The sequence below is a fragment of the Elephas maximus genome, chromosome 1 (assembly GCF_024166365.1).
Source record: "Elephas maximus indicus isolate mEleMax1 chromosome 1, mEleMax1 primary haplotype, whole genome shotgun sequence".
Classification (NCBI taxonomy): domain Eukaryota; kingdom Metazoa; phylum Chordata; class Mammalia; order Proboscidea; family Elephantidae; genus Elephas; species Elephas maximus.
In genome coordinates, this window is record NC_064819.1 from 215,027,021 (window position 1) to 215,051,883 (window position 24,863).

Sequence of the window (24,863 nt, forward strand, 5' to 3'; positions counted from 1 at the left end):
CACCGTTTGGGTAGCTCAGATAACCTTCTAGGTTTTACCTCTTGGTTTTAGAATCATTTCTTTGTTTTTGTTAGAATCTTAGAAAGATGGGATATCTTCTTATAGTTAAGGCCATTCTTAAAAAAGAAACAAAACAAGAAAGGAGACTTCATTGCCTTTCATAATGTGTAAAAAAATATAATCACTTCTGTTTAGGGCAAGGGTGGTGGGATAAGAATTATAGAAACCATTTGCTGTTTGATTAAGAGCAAATGTATGAATGCTAACCTCTTCTTTTGCATGCTTTCATTAGTGCCTTAGAGGCTGAATTAAGTTAATTGAAGAAATAAAATGGGATCAAGTTTTAATCATCTATTTTTTGCCATAGCTTGCCATCTACCACTCTCTGATGAACCCTAATAGCCAGCCTGCTTTCTACAGACATATGCCTTATAGCATTAGGTATTCAGCAGGTGATTCCTGCATTTCTCTGTAAATACCTATTAGTTGAAAGTCTCTTCATCTGTTTCAGCTAATACCTCCTGAACATTTGCATTTAGATAATGCCTTTCCTCTCTCCCCTCATAGATGCTGGTGCCTAACTAAGTCATCGTTGGCTGGTTCCTAACTTTCCTAGACCTCAGTTGTCGTCATTTATAATATAGAGGTTTGGTACTAAATTATCTCCAGTGTTATTTTAGCTCCATAAGTGTCAGGATTTTAAGTCTAGAGCTTAACTCTTTTCCCTTTTTCTGTCTTTGGTTCATCAGTTCTCTTAATTACCCAGTGTTTCAAACGTACTCTCGCTATCTTAATTTTTCAGTTTGGCAGGTCCGTTTGAGTCTTCCTTTGGAATGTCTTTTGTGTTTTCTGTTCCAGCTGCCTTGTAGTTTACAAGACCCTACCCATGTTCATTTCAGGCACTTGCACTGCTGTCCTAGTGGACATTTTCTTCTTCTCCAAGGTCGTTGTACATGTGAGCTTCTCCCTCCGAACTGCTCCTCCACCCCCTATATGCTTGGCAAGCTTCCCATCCTTCCTCAGTTTCAATGGAACTTTTTTAGAGAAGTCTTCTCTGATAAACCTGTCAAAACTCAATACTACACACACACACACACACACACACTTTCTTGTTATCTGTTTCACAGATAATTATGTTATCTTGATGATGAGAACAATTTTAAATTAAATCTTAAAGAACATGGGGAAAGCACTGGAAGGCTTTAAGCAGAAAAGTCTTATGATATGATTCCATTTTCCAAAGGTTAGTCTGGCTACTGTGTGAAAAATAGATTGTGGAGTTAGGAGTATGGGTGGGCAAACGAGGACGTGAAGACACCTGTTAGCAGGCTAGTGTAGTAGTCCAGGTGAGAGTCATTCCTGGTGGTCGAGGTTGAAAGGTCTGGAAGGACTTATGATAAATTTTGAAGGTAGGACTTGCCTATACATTAAATGTGGGAGGTGAAGGACAGAGAGAGACCAAGGCTGGCTCTGGGTTTTTAGCTGGAGTAATTAGGTGCCTGGAGGTGCCATTTACTGAGATGGGGAAGCTTGGGGAGGAGCAGATTTGGGGAAAAATAAGGGTTCAAACCTGGACTTGGTTTGATATATGTATGAGAAATTGACTTGGAGATATTACGGTGATTGGATATAGGAGTTTGGAGTTGAGAAAAGGGTTTGTGACTGGAAATATAAAGTTGAAAGTCTGTAGGATATGGCTGCTGCTCTACCTCCGTCAAGAATAGATGAGGTCACTTAGGCAAAGCATATAGAAAGAAGAAAAGGGAGCCCAAGACTTAACTTTGAGGAGATTCATTATTAACAGGTTGGCAGCTGCTATTGAGGTAATAGGAAAACCAGGAGAATGTGGTATTATTGAAATAGGCAAACTTGCTAAAAGTGGTGGAGTGGCCAGCCATGTGGGATACTGCTGAGAGGTTAAGTGAGAAAGGTAGGGTGACCAGTCTCTGGGTTTGCTCAGGACAGTTCTGGTTTATGTCTGTTGTCCTAACACGGTTATTAATAGTAGTTCTTAAAAGTGTTCCAGTTTGTCAGTAAATTACACAGTCACCTTTAAGATGAGGCTAGAAAATAGATTTTTCAGTGGGAAGCTTACTGGTGACCTTGGAAAAGGCAAAAAGCCTTTCAGTTGAGTGATGGGTACAGGCTAGGTCAGGGTGAGAGACAGCCTTCACATACTATAGCTGTTAAATGTATGAGCATTTAAAAAATAATAATCTGTACATTTCTGTATGCTTGAAACATCCTTTTTAAACTCTTTGGAGAGGGGTGAGAAAGTAGAGATAGCCTAGAGGCAAATTTTAAAGAAATTTTGCTTTGAAAGGGAAAGATGGTTGATTTGGTTATAAGATTCCAAAGTATAAAAGAAAATACTTCCATTGAGTAGAAAGAGCTTGAAGTAAATTTATTCTATGGATCTTATAAAAAAGGACGAGGAAATAAAACTCTAGGGCAATCACTTCAAGAAAACACCATCAGCACAACAGCCTGTTTGTATGGCTGTCTTTTAGCATCTAAAATGCAATGCCAAATTGCAATCCAGTAGAAACAGTTTAAAAAAAAAAATTAAGCAGGGGTCAAAGCAGAGTTCTAATCTCCAGCTCTGCTTCTTTAAACTGCGTGCATCCTTCAGTGTGTTCCAGGTCCTCTATGACACTTCCCTCACTGTTCTAGCCCTTTGTGAGCACAAATAGCATCTTTTGTTGGAACCACGGGATTTATAACCTTGCTAACAGCCATTTTATTTTTGTTCAGAAGTGATCTACGGGGGCTGTTTTCTGTTCCCAGCTATCTTAGAATCTCCTTGAGTACAGAATTCATGAGTACATGCTGCTTTTGTACTTTATGCCATTGTATTGTTGTTAGCCGCTGTGAAGTCAGACCCTGACACATGGCCACCCCACGTGCAATGGAATGAATTGCTGCTGAGTGCTGTGCCATCACCGTGATCAGTTGCAGATCAGACAGTTTTGGTCCATAGGGTTTTCACTGGCAGATTTTCAGAAATAGATGGCCAGGCTTTCCTTCCTAGTCTGACTGTCTAGAAGCTCTGATGAAACTTGTTCAGCATCAGAGGAATGAGCAAGACAGATGGAGGGTGCACATAAGGTGCATTGGCAGGGGATAGAACCTGGGTCTCTGGTATGAAAAGCGAGAATTTTACCACTGGACCACCAGTGCCCTTACCTTTGCCACCCTAGCGCAGCCCTGGTGGTGCAAAAGTTAAGTGCTTGGCTGTGAAACAAAAGGTTGGTGGTTTTAATGCGCCCAGCGACTCTGTGAAAGACCTGACAGTCTGCCCTGGCGAAGATTACAGCCTAGAAAACCCTGTGGGGCGGTCTTGCTCTGTCACATGGAGTCTTTGTGAGTCGAAATTGATCCAGTAGCACCCAATGACAACAATGCAGTGCGTGGCCCGCAGGACTCCTGTGAATCAGACTAATGTCTAAGACACAATAATGCCTGCCTTAGGGTTCTCCATACGGTGTGCCTTTGTCAAACACTTTTCTTGTCTTCACGGAGCCTGTGAGTTTTTCTTGGCTTTGTGTTTATAGAGTGCAGCGCCGGAGGAGGAGCGTGAGAGTCCCCGAGCTGAAACCCCCAGCACTGTCACCGAGGCCGACATGGATCTGGACAGCTATCAGATAGCACTGGAGGAAGTGCTGACCTGGTTACTGTCTGCTGAGGATACCTTCCAGGAGCAGGGTGACATTTCTGATGATGTCGAAGAAGTCAAAGACCAGTTTGCAACCCATGAAGTAAGTATCTGTTGTTGATGAGCGGGGTTCCACCGGTGGTGCCTGTGCCTTAATGCAGAGAATTTACCCTGCTGTTTGTTCTTGACTGAATTACGCTCCCTGGAAAGGTCTGGGCATATTTTAGAATTTGTGATATTTAAATAGGGCCTTGTTTTAAAATTGGAGTGGGTGATGAACTGTGTATTGGAATTAGATTTCGGATTCTAATCTTACCATAACTTGTGTGTGTTTTATAGAGCCACTGACCAAAGTCAACACATAGTGCAGCTCACTTCTGAAGTGTTTTGTTACAGTTAAAAAAGAAAATGACTCACCAGTATACTAGATCTCAAGGTTTTGAGTCTTAACCAGTAAGCGATTAGTTTTATTCATTGTGTCATTAAACAAATGTCATACTCCATGTTCCTGTATGATTTTTTTATGATGAAAATTCTTTACTATATTGTGGATGTATTTTGTTGCAGGATAGTGAACTTAACTATATGGAGCCTTCTTTGTGACCAGGCAGTTTTTTTTTGGTATCGGTGTGTCGACAGATCTTATTTGTTGCTTTGTTTTAAAAATAATAGAAAATGGTAATATTTAAAAAAAAATTCCTCTTGTGTGAGCATGGCATTTTATTTATTGTATTTACCCATTAATACCACACTCACGATCTGATAATGCCCCCCTTGCAGGCATTTATGATGGAGCTGACTGCACACCAGAGCAGTGTGGGCAGTGTCCTGCAGGCGGGAAACCAGCTGATCACCCAGGGAACTCTGACAGACGAAGAGGAGTTTGAGATTCAGGAGCAAATGACCTTGCTGAATGCGAGATGGGAGGCACTCAGGGTGGAGAGTATGGACAGACAGTCCCGGTGCGTGGAAAGCAAAGAAGGGAGCACTTTATTCCATAGACTGCGTTATACAGGGGAGCTCCAGTAAAAGTCTGCATGACTGTGAAAACAAGATAATGAGCAAACTTACCTTGTAGAAGTTTGATGCTTTTCTTTTTGTCACATCGTTGGGATTTTGTATGATCTTTATTTCCCCTTTAATATGTGAACCAAACCGAAGGTGAAAGTTGAAATGTAGAAATTGGTAAAAAGGGACAAGACATTCCGTATGTACAGTTATCTATTTGCCGTATTAAAATTGGCTAACCATAAACTGGGTCTGAGAACAGGACTACGTAGTAGCCTGGAGCTAGAACCCCTGCTAGCACTTTTTGAAGCGGTTTTTTTCCCACGGATCATTTTATTTCATGTATTGTGCATGAAGGAGCCAACTGCGTTCCATTGCAATTTCCACCTATTTTTTAACAGGAATTCCTGATTGGAGAAACAATGATTCTGATATGAATAACGGGTCTGTTTATTTGTATTCTTTGAATGCATTTAACTGGTTCCATTATGAAGAAATAAAAGTCCCCCCTTGGCTGCCACGTTTAAAGGTGAAATGCAAGTTGAAATGGGAAGACAAGGCTCTATTCCCTTCCCCCATTATTTTGGCGCCTGGAGTATCGATTTGCTTTGGAAAAGGCACAGACGCTGGTGTAAATAATGTTGTCTTCCCCCATGGGCAGGCTGCATGATGTGCTGATGGAGCTACAGAGGAAGCAGCTGCAGCAGCTGTCTGCCTGGCTGACCCTCACAGAAGAACGCATCCAGAAGATGGAAGCTTGCCCCCTGGAAGATGACTTACAGTCCGTACAGAAGCTGCTAGAAGAACATAAAGTAAATCTGTCTCATATTTCTTTTGTACCTTATCAAATATGAAAAAGAAGCTGCATTCTTAGGGGCCGATGGCTTCTATCATCCATGAAGAGGTGGGATGGTTCTTCCGTGTCCTCTTGTTCTCAGCAGCTCCTAGGGGGAAGTTCATGGCCATGTATGTGGCTTTTCTGAGCTAGGGATGAAAGTGCAGGTAACAGTATATGGATGTGGCCAGTTTTCCTTATGAAAGTACATAGCTTTCATAGATTCTCCAGGGTTGTCTTGGACCTGTAAATGGTCAGGAACTTTAGTGTGCTGGCATCGACGCGGCATGTGAGTGAAGAAGCAAACCCTGAGTTTTACCTGCACCTTGTGCTTTCAGGAAAGCTATTGGTGCTTCTTTAAGCCAGGAAAGCTTCAGGCACTAGTTGAGGAAGCAAAATTTGATGGACAGTGTAATTTGGTCACTTGTTTAGGGTATAGCTCCATATTGAAAGTAAGGAGCAGGAGAATAAAATATCTTCTTTGCAAGTTGATGAATTTCGATGAAATGTCTGGATAGCCTATAAATAATGCTTTGTTGTTATTAGTTTGCTTTGAGTCAAACTAATGGACTCATGGTGACTCTTTGTATGTCTGAATAGAACTGCTCCATAGGGTTTTCAAGGTTATGACCTTGCAGGAGCAATCACCGGGCCTGTCTTCTAAGGCACCTCTGGGTGGGTTTGAACCTCCAACCTTTTGGCTAATAGTTGAATGCTTAACAGTTTGTGCCACCCAGGGACTACTAAATAAAGCTTTAGGGATACATTAAACACAACTTGAGAGGTGTTTAACAGCACTATTGGTAGTGTTTAAATCAATTACATCATATATATGTATACACACACACACACACACACACACACACGTATGTATATATAAAAGAACCAAAAAAACCAAACCTGTTGCCGTTGAGTCGATTCTGACTTGTAGTGTCCTTGTAGGACAGAGTAGAACTGCCCCATAGGGTTTCCAAGGAGTGGTTGCTGGATTTGAACTGCTGTCCTTTTGGTTAGTAGCCGAGCTCTTTAACCACTGTGCCACCAGGGCTTTATATATATATATATACACACACGTATATATACACACATATATGTATATATGTGTATATGTACATGTATATGTGTGTATCTATGTTATGTATATTTATGTGTATGTTATATATGTGTATATATGTTACATATAGCTTCTGTCATATAGCACTCTACTTATTTCTCACTTTTTCCCATTCTGCACAAGGCAAGGTGATCTCTGACACTGTATATATCTCAGCTCTGGACTTTCTTGACTTACCAATTCTACACTCTTATCCTAATTCCTAGTATAGACACTTGATTCATTTATGCTACACACACACACACGCATTTTTTTTTTTACTAGGATTTGGAATAATAAGGGATTATATGTCCCATTTGCAATCTGTTATGATACTGCATTTTCAAAGTACTTTGGTTCATAATGAAATGTAAAGATGTATACTGGGCTTATTTCATTAGTAGAGCATTTAGGGTAATGATTGGAAATTTAAATGCAATGCGTCATTAAGTATCCTTAATTACTATTGACAACTGAGTGGATTTTAAATAGGTAAACGTGGAAGAGTGGAAATAATGGTTTATCTTAATTTTTCTCTAGAGTTTGCAAAACGATCTTGAGACTGAACAGGTGAAAGTAAATTCATTAACTCACATGGTGGTAATTGTTGATGAAAACAGTGGTGAGAGTGCTACAGCTGTTCTAGAAGATCAATTACAGGTAAGCATCCCATAGGATTCCTATATAATCCTGTAGGACCTGTGGTCTGAGATCTGATTACATGTTGGCCCTACTCTTTATGCCTTGTCTCATTGTTGATCGAAACCAGTACAAAACAAGTTGCCATCACGTCAGTTCTTACTCATGGTGACCCCATGTGTCTCAGAGTAGAACTATGTGCTGTATGGTTTTCGGTGGCTGCTTTTTCAGGAGTAGATTGCCAGGCTTGTCTTCCGAAGTGCCCCTGGGTTGACTTGAATCCATTAACCGGTTGGGCCACCCAAGGACTCCCTTTCTTTATCTCTTGTTGTTGTTGATAGGTGCCCTTGAGTCCGTTCCAACTCATAGTGACCCCATGTACAACAGAATAAAACTCAATCTGGTCCTGCGCCATTCTAGAAGGATGTTTATCTAGAAGGGTAGAATAACCTACCTTGTGTCATAACTTCCCAATTGGAGTGTCACAGTGAATGGACTGGAGGAGCACCCAGATAATGATTCATTCATTTCAACCCTTGGGTGCAGGGGTGGGGCTGGTTGCAGTCCCCCGTTTCCTTGTGCATAACAATATGAATAAGATTTTGGAAGCACTGGAACTGATCTCAGCAAGAAGTCCGCAGACCTCTTGCTGAGAATTACTTGAGTAATTTGTTGAAGTAGAGATTCTTCAGCCCCACCCAGACCTGAATCCTTAGGAGCAGGGCCCAGTGGATATACACTTCAAAAACTTTATATGCATACTCAAGTTTAAGAACTGCAACTGAGTAGGATTTAATATTCCTGTTTCTTTGATAAGTCAGTGTGTGAATTTTATCAGCAGCTTTGTGAACTCCAGCAAATGGCTTCGTTTTGCAAAAAGGCTGTGATGTGTCTATTACAAGGGCTTATAAGGAGATTTATTGGTATTTCATTTGAATAGTAGCTGGACTGCCTGATACAACGTTGCCAATTTATGGTTTCTAGTCACTTTCAAAGACTATAATTTCAACATACGAAATCCTTTTTCTTTTGTAACATTTAAATTCTGCCCCTGTTTCTGAGACTTTGGTGAGGTGTAGTTTTTATTATAGTAACCTGAGAAGTAAATATTCCTGTCTTGCCTGTTACAGTGTGGAAACTGAAATGCAGAGAGTTGAAGTGAACTTCCTGAGATTCAGTAAAAACCAATCGGTTGCCATAGAGTTAATTCTGACTCACGGCAACCATATGTGTGTCAGAGCAGACCTGTGCTCCATAGGGTTTTCAGTGGCTTGCTCCATCAGGGCTTTTTTCCAAGGCACCTCTGGGTGAACTTGAAAATCTAGCCTTTTGGTTAGCAGCTAAGAGCGTTAACTGTTTGGAGCAGTCATACTGAGGCTGGAGACCTGTCTTCTGGCACTAAGGTCTCTACGCTTTCCACTATTAAAAGCTTATGCTAGTATTAAAGATTAAAATATGAATTAAATAGTACTTGTTCACATATAAATAATATAGGAATAAAATTTAACCTCTGTTAATCACTATTTATAAAATTGGAATAAAGTGATTTTTTTGAAAGTTGTATGAAAAATGATTTAAAAAAAATGTAATACTGCCAACATCTATAAGATTCTGTTGCAGATTTTTGTGGCATTTTTTTTGAATTATGCACTGTAAGCAATAAAATCAATTAATCCTTTTGTTTTACTGAAATTCTTTCATAGTTAACGGTTTTTATAAGGTTAATTTTTTTTTTTTTTATAATTTTGGTACTACAAATGAAAATTTTCTTGGCATATAAAAGGTGATTAAGAAACAACTGATGCACTGAAATTATTTTTTTAAACGACTATAGCCTGAACATTTTGAAGTATAACAAGTAGATATATTTGCTGTATTTTGAAGCTGTATGCAAAAATGTCAAATTCTCATATTATTTCTAAATAAAAATGACAATGAAGTGGAAAGAGCAGGAATTAGAAATCAAGAGATAAAGTATAGAGTTCAAGTTGTGCTACTTTATAACTATATAATGTGAAATAACCAGTTAAATTCTATGGACATTAGTTTTTCTCATCTATAAAGCTATAGGATTAAGCCCCCAAATCCATACCTGTTACTTTTGAGTCGATTCCAACTCGTAGTGACCCCATAGGACAGAGTGGAACTGTCCCATAGGGTTTCCAAGGCTATAAATCTTTATGGAAGCAGACTGCCATACCTTTCTTCTACAGAGCAGCTCGTGGGTTCGAACTGCTGACCTTTTGGTTAGCACCTGAACGCTTAACCACTGTGCCACCAAGGCTCCTTGCCATAGGATTGGACAGGTTATTTAAAAGCAAGCTTTTATAAAAATGTATATTATAATTTCTACTCTGTAATAATAATAATAATAAAAGCAGTATAAGTCATAGATTTCTTTAAGAATCTTGATAATCTTTTATGGTTGTATTGACAAAGGAAAGTTTCTTCCTTTCCTAGAAACTTGGTGAGCGTTGGACAGCAGTATGCCGTTGGACTGAAGAACGTTGGAATAGGTTACAAGAAATCAATATATTGTGGCAAGAGTTATTGGAAGAACAGGTATGAAACTGTTATCCATAATGGGCAAGATAGATGATAAAAAGCAACCCATTTTTAATTAATGATATTAGAATAATGTTGCTTTGGTTACTTTTCTTTGAAAGGAAAATATACAAGTACTTATTTAAAAAATCAGATTTCTATCCATTTTGTAATTGATCATGCAGTTAGTTAATAGAGCTCATGTTACATGGCTCCATCATAATAACACTTAATTTGATCTGGCTTTATTATTGAGAATGTTAATCTTTAGTTATCTTTCGTGATTTGTGTGGCATTATGATTATTGAATTTGTGTTGGGTAATGTGTTTGGACTTGAATCACGGAGTACCTAGCCTATGGTTTGTATTCAATAAATGGTGAGTAAATGAACCACTTAATACATTTTAATCTTAGAGTCTCATGGATTTTTCTTGATTTTAACTAGGATAAGTTTGGAAATTAATGAAAGAATATTTTTTAGCCAAGCTATTGATTTAACAATTTGTTAATAATATATTTTTTCTGCTAAAGGTCACTATAGTGAAAGAATGTATGCTGCAAAACTGTGACCTTAATTTTCCAGTTAGAGTGGTGGTCCTTTGCCCACGCTCCACCCTTCCAGGAAAGTAGCCATCAAAATAGAATACAAATAAGCAAAACTTTTCCCGCAAAATTCTGAATAGTTGTGGCTTAGAAAATAAGAACATACTCTATTCCCACATCTCACAGTGTCCATTTTGATTCTTCTAAATGCATTTTAACTCCACCCACAAAAAGCAACTATATTCTTTTCAGAAGGAAAAAAACAAGTGTATGATACTTTGTGTGGTTTACTAAATATGGTGGCAGATGGTACATCTTTAAAAGTAGGTCGCAAAATTTGTCCAACTATAAATTGTTAATCACTTCCCGCCCTAATCTCTGGTTAGAATTTTCTTATTAAGAATCACATAACAGACCTGATTCTGTTTTCTGAAATATTTATATTTCACTTTACAAATATTTACAATTGCTTGGAATCTTGTATTCAGTCGAAAGGGTTGCATAGGACAGTTAATATTTTACTTTAAAAATGTCAGCAACAGACATTGATTATTAGAGAAAGCATTGGTTACTCTTCTGCAGAGTAAAATAAACATTTGGCAAGTTAAGCTTTGTAAATTAAAACAATCAAACAAAAAACCTAGGAAGTGGCTATTATTTTGGCTACTTGTATCATTTTAAAGGCGTTAAACTGACCTTTGTATTACTTTTTATGGCTGATACGGGGGAAAAAATCTTGTTAAACTGTAGAATTGAAGCCAACTCTGGTACCAAATGTACAGCTAATTTGCTGTCGTGTGGATTGAGACCAAATAAACTGCATCTGAATTTAAAAATCTTTCAAGCTTTAGTTGCAGAGGGTTTAATACACTTAGAAATGGACTCTGAGAATTTGTTCCAGACTTCTGCAGCGTATGCCAACTTTTAAGTGTGGCGTGCAGAATTTTCCATAAAAGACTCCAGCCTACCTTTCCAACCTTAATTTTCCCTGTATCCTTCCATATACCCAGTGCTCAAACCCCTCTTTTTCTTGTTTGTGTCCCATCCCTAAATTGTCAATTCAGCGAGAACACTGCTGGTTCGCTCTTTTTCAGTTCTCTCTTCCCAGTGCTCGGCGCTTTGTAGATTCCTCATAGTTGTTTTCTTTTTTTTTTAAAGGGTAAATGTATGTTGTTTAAGATACTGCATCTGCATTGGATTGTCTTTTTAGCTATCTCTTCACTTTTAATTCCTCCCCATCCATCAAGGACCACGAAGTCATTGATGAACTCCCTACCTTTCTTCCCCTGGAAATAATTTCTCCTTCTTTGGAATTACCGTGGCATTTTAACAATATCTTTTTTGTAGTGTCTGTGCTTCCTGTCTTATGCTGTAGTTATTTATGTGCCTTGCTTCTTAGTCTTACTGGACTGAGGGCAAGCTCCATATTTATGTTTGATTTTTTAAATCTTCATTTTTCCTTGGTGGAGTATAATGTCAAGGAATAGTTCTTTAATAACTTTATGAATAAAAAGATCAGAGAAAGAATTGATTCCATTGCAAATATAGGACCAAGATTTCCCCCCCAACTATAAAGAAAAGAATTTCTGCGGTAGAGACTACATTTTGGGGTGGATTATCCCAATGCTTCCACTGTCTACCCTTCCTTTGAGGTTGCCTCTATTACTAATACCTTAAAAAGCACATATCCTTGGCTAATAAAATTTAAATATCTTTATGTTGACTTTGGACCATCCTCAAACCTCCTTTAATTATAAAGGAAACCAAACCAGACCCACTGATGTTGAGTCAGTTCCGACTCATGGCAACTCCATGTGTTTCAGAGTAGAGCTGTGCTCCACAGGGTTTTCATAGGACATACGAAATTGCTTTTGAACTTTGAACAGGAGTGTGGTTTTCCTGCATGATGCAGTGGAAATACCATTAGTCTTTAGATGTGGATATTTGATCTGGCTCTGCCGCTAATGCCAAGTGATCCCTATCTCCTTCCTCCTTAAAATGAGAGCCTGAGACAAAGCAATCTCTGAGCTTTCTTCTGCTTCTAAACCCGTCGTCGTCGAGTCGATTCTGACTTGTAGCAACCCAATAAGACAGAGAACTGCCCCATAGGGTTTCCAAGGAGCAGTTTCATGCGAATTCAAATTGTTTTACCTTTTGCTTTTTTTTTTTAGCAGCCGAGCTCTTAACCACTGTGCCACCAGGGCTTTTCTTCCGCTTCTAAAAAAAAAAAAAATTCTAGAGAGTAATAATAGGATTTTTTGAAGGCGTGAATAGTTGACTTTAGCCTTTTAAAATCACACACGTTCCTGGGAATTAGGCTTAGTTACCCAGGTATGGGGCTAATGTTACGTTGATCTGTTTCAAATCCAAGAGGGATAATATTTTAAAGGAAGTTGTCTTTGGGTCATTCATGCCTCAGACTTAGGTGTTTGAGATCCTTTTTATCCCCAGGTAAAGGCAAAGCCTTTAACAAAATAAAAGTTAGAGATTTCTGAGCTTGATTAAATTGAATTTCCAAATGATTCCCCATATATTTCTAATTTTTCTTATTATTTGTAGTGCTTGTTGAAAGCTTGGCTAACTGAAAAAGAAGAGGCTTTAAATAAAGTCCAGACGAGTAACTTCAAAGACCAGAAGGAACTAAGCATCAGTATTCGACGGCTGGCTGTGAGTGATGTCGTTGTCAGTGTCCATGTCATAAGCTCGTTATTTTTAAGTGTTTTCAGCGGCGTGGATACAATTTAGTTAATGCAGAGTATGGCTCATTACCTAGCTAACACAAGAATGGTACCATGTGAAGATCTAAAAGCAGGGGTCTTAGAGTTTAGCATTAGTGAACTGTATGTCATGTTAATTTTACTGTAAAATATACAAGTTTATATTTTCCAATTGGGGAACAGGAAGATAAAGGGAAGTCATCTAATACATATCTGAAATATTAGATTTTGAAAGAAGACATGGAAATGAAGCGTCAAGCACTGGATCAGTTAAGTGAAATTGGCCAGGATGTGGGTCAATTACTTGATAATCCCAAGGCATCTAAGAAGATCAACAGTGACTCAGAGGAACTGACTCAGAGATGGGATTCTCTAGTTCAGAGACTAGAAGATTCCTCCAACCAGGTATCTTTCAATTTGAATAATATGTTGTGCCATTGTGTAAAAATTTAAAGTATTTGGGTTGGTTTTACTAATTATGAAATAAAAGAGTAGCAGGTGAACTAAAAACTTGGTTCTTATACCTGGTTTATTGTAAAATTGAAAACTTGCCAAGTGAAAATCTTCTTTAGTTCTCTAAAATAAAATTTAATAGATCTTTTAAAAATTGATTGGTATCCAGGAATATAATCCTTAGTAACTGTATTGGTTTTCTATGGTTGCCTTAACAAATTGCTGCTTTCTCAGTGGCTTAAAACAACAGAAATGTATTCTCTCATATTTTTGGAGGCGGAAGTTTGAATTCAGGATATTGACAGGGCCATATTCTCTACCTAGGTTCTAGTGGAGGATCCTTGTCTTTTTCAGCTCCGAGTAGCCCCAGGTGTTCTTTGCTTGTGGCAGCATAACTGTCATTTCTGCCTCCCTCTTCACATAGCTGTCTTTCCTCTCTGTCTCTCCACCTCTGTATCTCTTCTCATATTTTTGTTTAAGGACACCGCTGATTTTGAGCTGCCCTACAGTGTGACCTCATGTTAAGTAATTGCATCTGCAAAGATCTTACCTCCAAGGGTCACATTCACAGGTACCTGGGGATTAGGACTTTGAGAAACCTTTTTGTGGAACACAATTCTACCTATAATAGTAAATGGTAACGCTTAGATATGTATCTGTTGTTTAAGCATCTTAAAAATATTTTAGTCATTTTTATACAAAATAAAACTTTGGTTTGTAGATGAATGTTCATAGCAGTATTAATTATAATAGCCCAAAAGTGAATAATTCAAATGTCCATCAACTGATGAATGGATGAACAAGATATGCTATATCTATACAAAGGAATATTATTCAGGAATAAAAAAGAATGATGCTCTAACACAACATGGATGAACCTCGAAAACATTACGCTGAGTGAAAGAAGCCAGTCACAAAAGATTACATGCTTTATGATTCCACTTATATGAAATGTCCAAAATGGGCAAATCCATAGATACAGAAAGTAGGTTAGTGGTTGCCACAGGTTGGGGGAGTGTCAGAAATGGGGAGTGACTGCTAATGGGCGCAGGATTTCTTTTGGGGTGATGGTAATGTTTGGAATTAGATAGTGGCGATGGTTATACAGCTCTGTGACTATGCTAATGTTTCAGTGAATTGTACGCTTTAAAAGGGAGAGTTTTATAATATGTAAATTATATCCCCATAATACTGTCATTAAAAAATGACAGCTTTGGTTCAATTTCATTTCAGGTGACTCAAGCTGTAGCAAAGCTGGGGATGTCCCAGATTCCTCAGAAGGACCTTTTGGAGACTGTTCGCATAAGAGAACAAGTAACGACAAAAAAGTCTAAGCAAGAGCTGCCTCCTCCTCCTCCCCCAAAGAAGAGACAGATCCACGTGGATATGGAAGCTAAGAAAAAGTGAGAATGGATATAGAATTTTCCAAATCCAATATTGCAGTAATTGGCACTTATCTTGTACTACTCATGAATCATATGCAAATTTAGACACAGCTATTATTATTATTATGCAAATCCAGCTACTAAACCACTCAGCTGCACCCGAATCTTCTGAATAGTCTACTTCCCAGTAGCGAAGCAACTCAATTGTCTTCAGGAATTTTATTTGTTCTGTATTCTGTGTGGAGAACTGTGTGATGGAAACTTTTTTCCTTTTCCCTTTGCCTTGGAATGATACAATCAGCCATGATCCCTCACTTACTTTTTTGTTCACTATTCACAACTCTGACAGTTTTGCTTTCGATAGATCTCCTTATTCTTTGTCAGTCTTCTTATTAAAAAAAAAAAGAAGCAAAACCCAGCTCAGAGAGTAATTCCTTTTTGCTTTATTTTCCCTGATAGTCTTTTTTTATGCTTTCTTTCTTTCATTAGTTTACCTTTCAGATTCTTTAACAGATTGTTTTGGCTTATAAGATCCATTTTTGGCATAAAATGTCTTTTTTCATAAATGGCATATAAGAAGACCCAGACTCTTTATAATAAGAATAATAACAGCTAACCTACATTGAACTTCTACTAATGTCAGGTGCTCTGCTAGGCTCTCCCTGTCTGCCAGGTACTGTACCTTTTAAATGCACCATAGCAGTTAATCCTTAAAATGGCCCTTGAGTCATACTGTCATTCTCCCCCTTTTTATAGTAGAAGGAGCCCTGGTGATGCAGTGCTTAAGCACTCAGCTGCTAAAGGAAAGGTGGTGGTTCGAACCTACCAGCTGCTCCATGGGAGAAAGATATGGCGGTCTGCCCTGTGGGGCAGTTCTACTCTGTCCTATAGGATTGCTATGAGTCGGAATCGACTCAACGGCAGTGTTTATTTATTTATTTATTTATTTTAATAATAGAATCCCAACTTTTGCATAAATGGGTAATTATTTTGGACCTGAGTGAAAATGGTATGCTCCCCTGTTTCATTTTTGTTAGACTGGGCAGGATTCCGGTGTTCCCAAATGATTTTCCTGTTGGTAACGAGGTGGTAGAAACCCTGGTTGTAGAAACCCTTTGCCTTTGGAGCCAAGGCCTCATAGGAGGAAGCTGCTTCTGATGTTAATTTTAGCGTGTTATCATGTTCTCATTGTCTGCCAGGCACTGTGCTGTACGTGTCTCTTCAGTGCTGACTTTGTGCCTTTGGAAGCATGGAAGCTTGTAAAGCCTAGGGGGCATAACGGTAAATCTTAATTTCAACACAGCCGTGTTGTATAGGGTGAATTCTACTGCAATGCTGTACCCAAAGTGACTTCAGTAATAAAGTTGTTTATTATCTCACATTTCGAGAAGTCTGGAGGTAGGGTTGTTTGAGTGGGATGGTGGCTCAGCATCTCACCATCTTTAGTCTCCGCCATCCTCAGTGTGCTGACTTTCACTCTCAGGCTTGTTGTCTCATGGTCCAAGCTGCTGCGGGAGCACTCAGCATTACCTCCCTGCATAACTTGGTTTTTAGGCAGGAAGGGCGGTTTTCCTACACTTGTCCCTTTTTTTTTTTTAAATCAGGGAGAAAGGCCTTTCTCAGAAGACCTCAGCAAACTTGCCCTCTTGTGTCACTGGCCAGGATTCAAACACTGGACCACACCCTGGGTGCAGGAACATTTTCAGTCTCTGTCGTTGTGGTCCGGGGTACTCAAACAGCAAAGGAGGGGTGTGTGTGGGGGGGTGTCTTTTGGGTGGACAACCAGTGTGAGTGCCGCAGTAACTCAGCCTATAGCAAAGATTCCTTTGCTTAATTCCTGCATAAATAGAGATTTGAGCACATCAGTTTATTATAGTAAAAAACAGTTCAATCTCATTATTAGAAAGCTTATTTTTTATATAGTCGAACTCTGCCCCCTTAAAGTTCAACACCTGTGTGCTAGTTTTGCTTTCTGGAGCAATATAGAGTCACATCACCTTTGTTTTTTATGGTACCTCTTTAATTTGAGGATAGCTTTCATATTCCAATTTCTATTGTCATAAAATCCAGAGGGCTCTTAACCACGATTAAGAACGTGACATGGTTTCCAGATCCTTTAATATCTTCAGTCTGCTGTAGAAGTCACTATTAGCTTGTCTTGAAATGTAGTGCCTGAGTACACTAGTCATGAGCCTCAAATAGCTGCTTCGTGTAGTGCTTTGTTTATAATACTTGCTTAATAAATGATGGCTTGTTTCCCTTTCCTCTCTATTGGTACTGCTGGTGGTGGTTTTTAGCAGCTCAAGGTATAGTGGGGCACTCATTTCCTATAAGCTGGATGTCTGTTAATGCAGCCTGACATCACTGATGCTTTGTAGCTGCCGCCTCACTCTTGGCTCATATTAAAGGCAGAAATCGACTGAGTCTCCAAGGTCATTTCAAATGCTTGATTTCTGAGGGAGTGCCTCTTTGAAAGACTAAATAGAACTCTGCTTTTAAGATGATTGGAGAAGTATGCCACTGTTTGAGCGATACTGTGACCCCTGGGTATTTTCTAGAGTGCCACAAAATCCCTCAAATAATACAAGAAAAATTTACCTTGATGAAAAGACAAATGTTTGTAATTCACTAGAAACATTTTAAGTGAAGTTTCTGAAAAGAATCAACAACAACCACCTATGTTGCTGCTTAAAGTACTCAGAAATTTTTTTGAGAAGCCTTGTGGGTAGGATATAGGTAAGAGTATATAGGTAGGAGACCACCCAGGTTTGAATCCCAGCTCTACCATTTATTGCCTTTGTGACCTTGGGTGGTTATAAAAGCTTTGTGAGCTCAATCCCTTCATCTCTAAAATAGAATAATGATAGTACATAATTCATAGGGTTGTTGTGAGAATCCCCTGAGTTCATAATATGTACAAAGCACTTAGAAAAGGACCTGGTATATGGTCAATAAGGAGCCCCGGTGGTGCGGTGGTTAAGCGCTCAGCTGCTAACCAAAAGCTTGGTGGTTTGAACATACCAGCTGCTCCATGGGAGAAAGATGTGGCAGTCTGTTTCCATAAAGATTACAGCCTTGGAAGCTGTATGTGGCAGTTCTACTCTGTCCTTTAGGTCGCTATCAGTAGGAATTGACTCCATGGCAACAGTTTTTTTTTTTTTATCTTATGTTTAAAACCCTTCGCTGGCTCTTAATTGCCGGTCAGTTAAGCCCAAAGTCCTTCATGTATTCTGCAGACTGTCTGGTAACTGGTCCGTATGATTCTTGGCCTGTCAATCACCCCTCCTGCCTTTTTTTTTTTTTCTGCTAGTCTAGCAACCCCCAACTAATTGCATTTTGTAAAGCGTGGTCATCCTTCCTTTGTACTTCCTCTGCCAGGAAAACTCCTACGCACCATGCTGCTCTTCTCTAGGAAACCATCCCTTCCTAACTGGATTAGGAGTCCCCCCGATGAATTCCTGCACTTAGCACCTAGTAAATTCTTTGGTTGCCACCTGTCATCTTCTGTAGCCCTTACTAGACTGAAAACTCCTTAAGACTGTCACTGTGTCTAGTTCATTTTCATATCATGAGCCCAGCACAGTGCCTGGCATATTGTAGGCTTAGTCATTACATATTGAGTGGAAGAATAAATTAACTTTAGGAATGTTTGTACTTGTTCTTTTCTGTTATCATCTTACCATGCTTGGTTTTCGTTGTCCACACCAGTTTATGAAAATAAAAGTAATTTCTTATAAAATTTAGAAAAATTTTATTTATTTATTAGCATTGCAATATTATATGTCTTCATATTTTTAATTGTATGATCTTATTTTATAATATTTTGTGTGGTTTCTATATTTCTGGGTTACCATTTTGGGGAGTATTTAAAAACACATACCTGATGGGTGTTTTGGTTGGTCCTTGAGCCAAGTGAAACAGTAGAAGGAGATTAATGACAGTGGTAACATCTGAATCTTAAATCAGGTTTGATGCTGTAAGTGCGGAGCTGCTGAACTGGATTTTGAAATCCAAGACTGCCATTCAGACAACAGAGATAAAAGAATATAAAAAGATACAAGAGACTTCAGAACTGAAAAAGAAGCTGAAGGTAAAACATAAAACAATTATATCCTAGTGAAAAAAATATTTTATTAGGCTAGATTTGATATTGGCATAGAGATGTGATGGTATCTAAAAGCTTCCTGCAAAGTAAATGTGGCCATAAGCTAGCTTTTAGAGCATTGTAGTAAATTTCACATTGATTTGAGCTAGCTCTTGTAAGATCCATTGTGGAGGAGGGTTTTGTTTTCTTCCTTAGCCAGTGAAATGTGCAGGAAGGAACACTTCCTAGGGCAATCCAGTTAGTATGTGTTACTAGTTAGATCTACCTTAGAGTTGCCATAGAGTTGATTCCGACTCATAACGACCCTATAGGACAGAATAGAACTACCCCATAGGGTTTCCAGGGAGTGGCTGGTGGATTTGAACTGCTGACGTTCTGGTTAGCAGCCAAGCTCTTAACCACTGTACCACCGGGACTCCATATCTGCCCAATCTGGTACCTAATAATTTATGAATTTGTGTATGCCAAAGGTTTTTTGCTTTCTGAATACAATGAACCATTTCAAATCTCAAAACTCTTCCAATATATTCTCTTCAGAGAACAGACACAGTTTTAAAAAATAAAATCCCTATGGAGCACAGTTCTACTCTGATAAACACGTGAGATTACCATGAGTTGGAGCTGACTCCACGACATCTGGCTTTTGGCATTAGAGAGTGTAGGGAGTCTTAGCTCAGTTACTTTGTACCCTTATGTGTGTGACTGAAAATTAGGACAGGAGATTGAGTACTTCTGTGTTGTTGAGGTTCATTAAGTCACTTTTCATCCTTTCTTGAAATTTTTGGACACCTTGTGCAAGTCCGTGTGAGCTTATGTATCAGCAGTGGAAATTGTCTTCCAAGAGCTTGGAGAACAGTTAAAAAACACAGGATGTGCATGAGTGTCTGTGATGTAAGTAAGGAATTGGTAGCTACTGTAGAAACTGAGAGGAGACCAGGATTGCGGTTGTCCCTGAATAGTAGTGAAGCCCTCTACCTCACAGGCCAGGAGGTGCTGAGCTGGAACTTGAAGGAGGATGGTACGTCCAGCTGAGTGGGTGGGCACACCGGACAGGGGGAATCCGAAAACAGAGACATGGAGATGGGCAAATGTAGTGTGATCTGTGAAACAAATATTTTATTTTACTTAGTGCTTGGCGTGTGTATAAAATAGTAGAGAGTTAAGGTTGGAGAGGTGATTAGAGGTCAGGCCCTGGCCAACTTTCAATGTTTAGATGAGAAGTTTAGACTGATTTCTGCCTTACCATTCCACTGGAACTGCTCCTATTGAGGTCATCACTCACATTTGGCTTCCAAATCCAAAGAATATATTTGAGTTCTCGTCAGACCAGCTTCCTCTGCAGCATTTGCCACTGTTTGCCGTTCTCTCCTTAAACGGTTATAGTGCCTTGATGTCTGTGCCAGGGTGAGCTTCCTAAACCGTAAATCCGATCAGGTGACGGCCATTTTTTTTTTTTAATTGTGGTAGAATATACATAAACCACATTTATCATTCCTAAGTATACATTTCAGTGGCATTAAGTACATTCACAATTGTATAACCATCGTTACTATTTATTTCCAGAACTCATTAAATTACTGCTTATTGAGTACAGTGTTTTTATTTGGGGTGATGAAAAGTTCTGGAGAAAGTTCACAGTTATTTTTATGGTGTGGCATATACTTGGGTTATACATGTGAACGGATATCTTAGATTTCAAACACAATTTTAACTGTTTCCCCTCGTAATTACAGTGTAGAATTATTTTTCTCATAAAAGAAACCCAGGTTTTATAGTTGCTGTGGGTTTGTGATCATCATTTGATTGAATTTACCTTTTCAGGTTTATTCATCTCTAGGGTTCTGGAGAATAGACTGGAATTGTACAGATTAGTATTTTAATATTCTCTTTGGTAAACTTTCATTGAAGTACCTAAAAAGAATGTGGGAGGCTTATTAGAGAGATAAACTTAAAATACCGTCAACATTATGTAGAGGAGATAGTTTGCAATATTCTAATATTGGGAGTTTATTTTCAGGAATTAGAAAAAGAACAGACAGAAAGAAGCCCTAAACTGGATGAATTAAGCCAAACCGGACAAATCCTTTTGGAGCAAATGAGAAAAGGTAAGACCCTTAATTAATTAATTTTTGGGGAAGGTGGTCAGAATTGTTTTTATTATTACTATCCTTTTTTTGTTTTACTTTATATGAAGGCTTACAGGGCAAACTAGTTCCTCGTTAAACAATACACATATTGTTCTGTGACATTGGTTGCCAACCCCACAACTTGTCAGCACTCTCCCCATCTCGACCTTGGGTTCCCCATTACCAGCTTTCCTGTCCCGTCCTGCCTTCTTGTCCTTGCCCTTGAGCTGGTATGCCCATTTAGTCTCGTTTTGTTTTATGGGCCTGTCTAATCTTTGGAGTGACTTCAGTGCTGAGTTAAAAGGGTACCTGGGGACTGTATCCTTGGGGTTTCTCCAGTGTCTGTCAGACCAGTAAATCTGGTCTTTTTTGTGAGTTAGAACTTTGTTCTACATTTTTCTCCAGCTCTGTCTGGGACCCTCTATTGTGATCCCTGTCAGAGCAGTTGGTGGTGGTAGCTGGGCACCTTCTAGTGGTGCTGGACCCAGTCTGATGGGGGCTGTGGTAGTTGTGGTCCATTAGTCCTTTGGACTAATCTTTCCCTTGTGTCTTTGGTTTTTTTTTTCTCCGTTGCTTCAGACAGGGTGGGACCCAGTGGAGTATATTAGATGGCTGTTCACGAGTTTTTAAGACCCCAGACGCAACTCACCAAAGTAGCATGTAAAACGTTTTCTTTATAAACTATGTTATGCCAGTTGAGCTAGATGTCTCCTGAGACCATGGTCCCCAAGGTCCCTGAATTTAATAAGACAATTTTTTTACGTAGTATCACTGAATAACATTTACAATTCAAAAATCAGATATTTATTTTAACAAACCTAGCAGCTCTGTGGGAGAAAGACCTGGCAATCTGCTTCCTTAGGGATTACAGCCAGGAAAACCCTATGGGGCAGTTCTGTTCTGTCACATGGGGTCACTGTGAGTTGAAACTGACTCGACAGTACCCAATCACAACAACAACAACAACTCTCTTTTGCTAGAAAAGCATTTCTCAACCCTTTTTTTAAGGCAGCACAATCTTTTTTTTTTTTTTTCCCAAATGAAATCTTATGCAGAGAATGATTATATAAAATGGGTAAAAGCAAAGTTGTTCTGCTTTTGTATGGGGGTCAGAACCTAAAACTCTGATAATTCAGTAGAATGGTAAAAATCCTCTGGTGTACAAGATTTTAAAATCTCATACCCTGAGATTTACGCACTGGGGATATTTTTTGGATGAGGTGGCATGAGAAAGCTACTTTGGCAACATTGCAAATATGCTGTATTGCGATAAACTCATTAAGGTTATTTGATTCTTAATCACTTGCAGTGCATTTCATTAATTCCCTACAGGAATTTTTAAAATAAATTTGAGAAGGTGTTACTTGTGTTTGAGATTTTTACCCACACTAGAATTTTTTTTTTTTTTTTTCCCGTAGCCCTCTGTGCTCCAGATGAGTCTAGATATTAATATTACTGGTCTGCATTTGTGCATACGAGTCTCTCTTTGGTGTAGCCTGCAAAGACATTTTTAGTAAGCCTACTTCTAATTCTGGTCATAGTAACTGCTGTAGAGGTCTGCTGTAGTTCTCTTTGATACAAGTCACACATACCTAAGGCAGGATTATGAATATCACTTTGACAAGAGTCTGCAAAACAAGAGTGTCCAACATCTTTATTTTCTAATTTTTTATTGTGGAAAATGTAAACATATACGAAGCATATGGAATAATATAATGAAGCTCCTTGTACCAATTACTTCATAATTAACAGTATTCTGCAATTCTTGAATTATCTATGCCTCCCTACTCCTCATCCCCTTGATTGTTGTTATGACTACTATTATGTTTTTTACAGTTTTTTTTTGAAGTAAAATTTACTTACATTGAAATGCATTAAACTTAGTTATGCAGTTTTGACAAACAGTTACACCTTTGTAGCCTGCACATACCTATCACTCTTTAGAACATTTCCATCTCCTCAGAAAGCTCTTGGAAACCCTGGTGGTGCAGTGGTTAAGTACTACGGCTGCTACCCAAAGAGTCGGCAGTTTGAATCCACCAGGCGAGTGCTCCTTGGAAACTCTACGGGGCAGTTCTACTCTGTCCTATAGAGTTGCTATGAGTCGGAATCGACTCGACGGCAGTGGGTTTGGGTTTTGGTTCAGAAAGTTCTTCGGTGTTCCTTTCCCGTCAGTCACCCTTCCTCCCCTTAGGAAACCACTGTTCTGATTTTTTAAAAAAACTTAGATTATTTTGCTTTCATCCTTTTAAAAATTGTTGTGTATTAGGAAAAGGATTATGAGAAGGTACCCCAGTATATGCCTATTTATGTTAAAATTATGCAAATGTGCTATTGCCAATATGTGTATTAATTATAAGTAAAGCTGAATTTCTTTTCTTTTTTAAAAAAACAAGATCAGTAGAAATAGTATTTTATTTAAAAACCCCATCTAGGGGACTGTTAGTTACCCTTGGGTGTGGACACCCCACTTTGAGATTATTCTCTCAAGCATTTACTTGAAGAGACCCAGAGACTCAGGGCCGTTGTAATTTCTCTTGAAATGCTGATGCCTTCCGTAATTTTAATAAATTGCTTAATGAATTCACGCCAGTGAAACAGTTGTAGATCTTTGTTCCTTACCGCAACTTTGTAGATACCTTGGGACTCAGTTCTTGTCTGGTGAGAATGTAGGGTAACTTCAAGAGCTTGCCTGCTGACTTGATCACCATTTTCTCTGCCAGCTTTTAGTAGTTGTGGCAGAATGAGTGTGCTAAGACTGATGGTTGGGTGGGGGAGGGAAGAGGGAGACTATCTAGGGGAGAAGGTCATAAGAGGTGATATATGACACTGAGAATAGTAGCAGATTGGAAAATCTGAGACCTTGGGTTCTCCTGCCCTTTTCTAGCTTTGTGTCCTTGGGCAAGTCACATAATCCCTCTGTTTCCTCTTCTAGAAGGTGAGGGAACTCCCACTAGCTGAGTATAGCTTTTGCTTGATAAGATCACGGTATGAATAGGCAGGTCCTAAAAGATGTCAGGAAATTGAGCTCATGGGAAAGGACACTTGGAAAGGTCAAGTCACTGTTGGGGAATATATAGGATGTGGTTTTATAATACGGTAATAAGCTTGTGACCTAATGTACCCTTGTCTAATTTCATAAAAATCTGTTGTATTTTGCATCACCTTTTTTTAAAAAAAATCTTTAGTAGGACCTAAATGTATTCATTAGAGAACTCTGATTCTATTTAAAAGACCTATCTGTTAGTAAACATTTATGATATAGGCATAGGAAGCTGGGAAATGGGGGGCATTGATCTGAATAGGCGGAATTTTTGGACAGCTTTTGTCCAAGAAAGTCATTAAAAAAGTAAACACCACCACCACCAACAAGCAATAACAACAGACCTGGAGAAGAAGGGGAATTTGATTTCTAGAATTGCCACGTTATATTATCTAAAGTAACCATTATTTACCAGAAAATTATGAAACCTGGAAAAGGCCCAGAAAATTGTAGCCCATAAACAGGAGGAAGAGCAGTAAATAGAAACTGACTCTGTGTGTTCTCAGTTTAACTTGCTCAAAAAAAAAAAAAACAAAAAAAAATTGGGGCGGGGAGGGGGAGGGTTTCTGCCTTTTGCTAGTGAGGGAATAAAGAAATGTTTTTCTCTGTTTTGCATTGTCTCCCCGTTTTATCCATTCTAATTTTTATAGTGTTGCGTATTACCCCTCCACATGGGGTTAAAACCTGTTGCCGTTAATTCCGACTCCTAGTGACCC

The 24,863-nt window shown here is 38.8% G+C and overlaps 1 protein-coding gene across 10 annotated transcripts in view; it reads left to right on the forward strand.

The window, feature by feature from the left end:
• UTRN (utrophin) overlaps positions 1–24,863 on the forward strand; it is a 610,574-nt gene that overhangs the window by 158,099 nt on the left and 427,612 nt on the right. For all 10 annotated transcript variants that reach the window (XM_049902936.1, XM_049902887.1, XM_049902897.1 and 7 more), the window contains 10 exons: positions 3,555–3,758; positions 4,436–4,617; positions 5,325–5,475; positions 7,132–7,251; positions 9,691–9,792; positions 12,878–12,985; positions 13,261–13,440; positions 14,722–14,891; positions 18,840–18,963; positions 20,996–21,083. In XM_049902936.1, the coding sequence (XP_049758893.1) occupies positions 3,555–3,758; positions 4,436–4,617; positions 5,325–5,475; positions 7,132–7,251; positions 9,691–9,792; positions 12,878–12,985; positions 13,261–13,440; positions 14,722–14,891; positions 18,840–18,963; positions 20,996–21,083 (1,429 nt within the window). The remainder of the gene's footprint in view (positions 1–3,554; positions 3,759–4,435; positions 4,618–5,324; positions 5,476–7,131; positions 7,252–9,690; positions 9,793–12,877; positions 12,986–13,260; positions 13,441–14,721; positions 14,892–18,839; positions 18,964–20,995; positions 21,084–24,863) is intronic.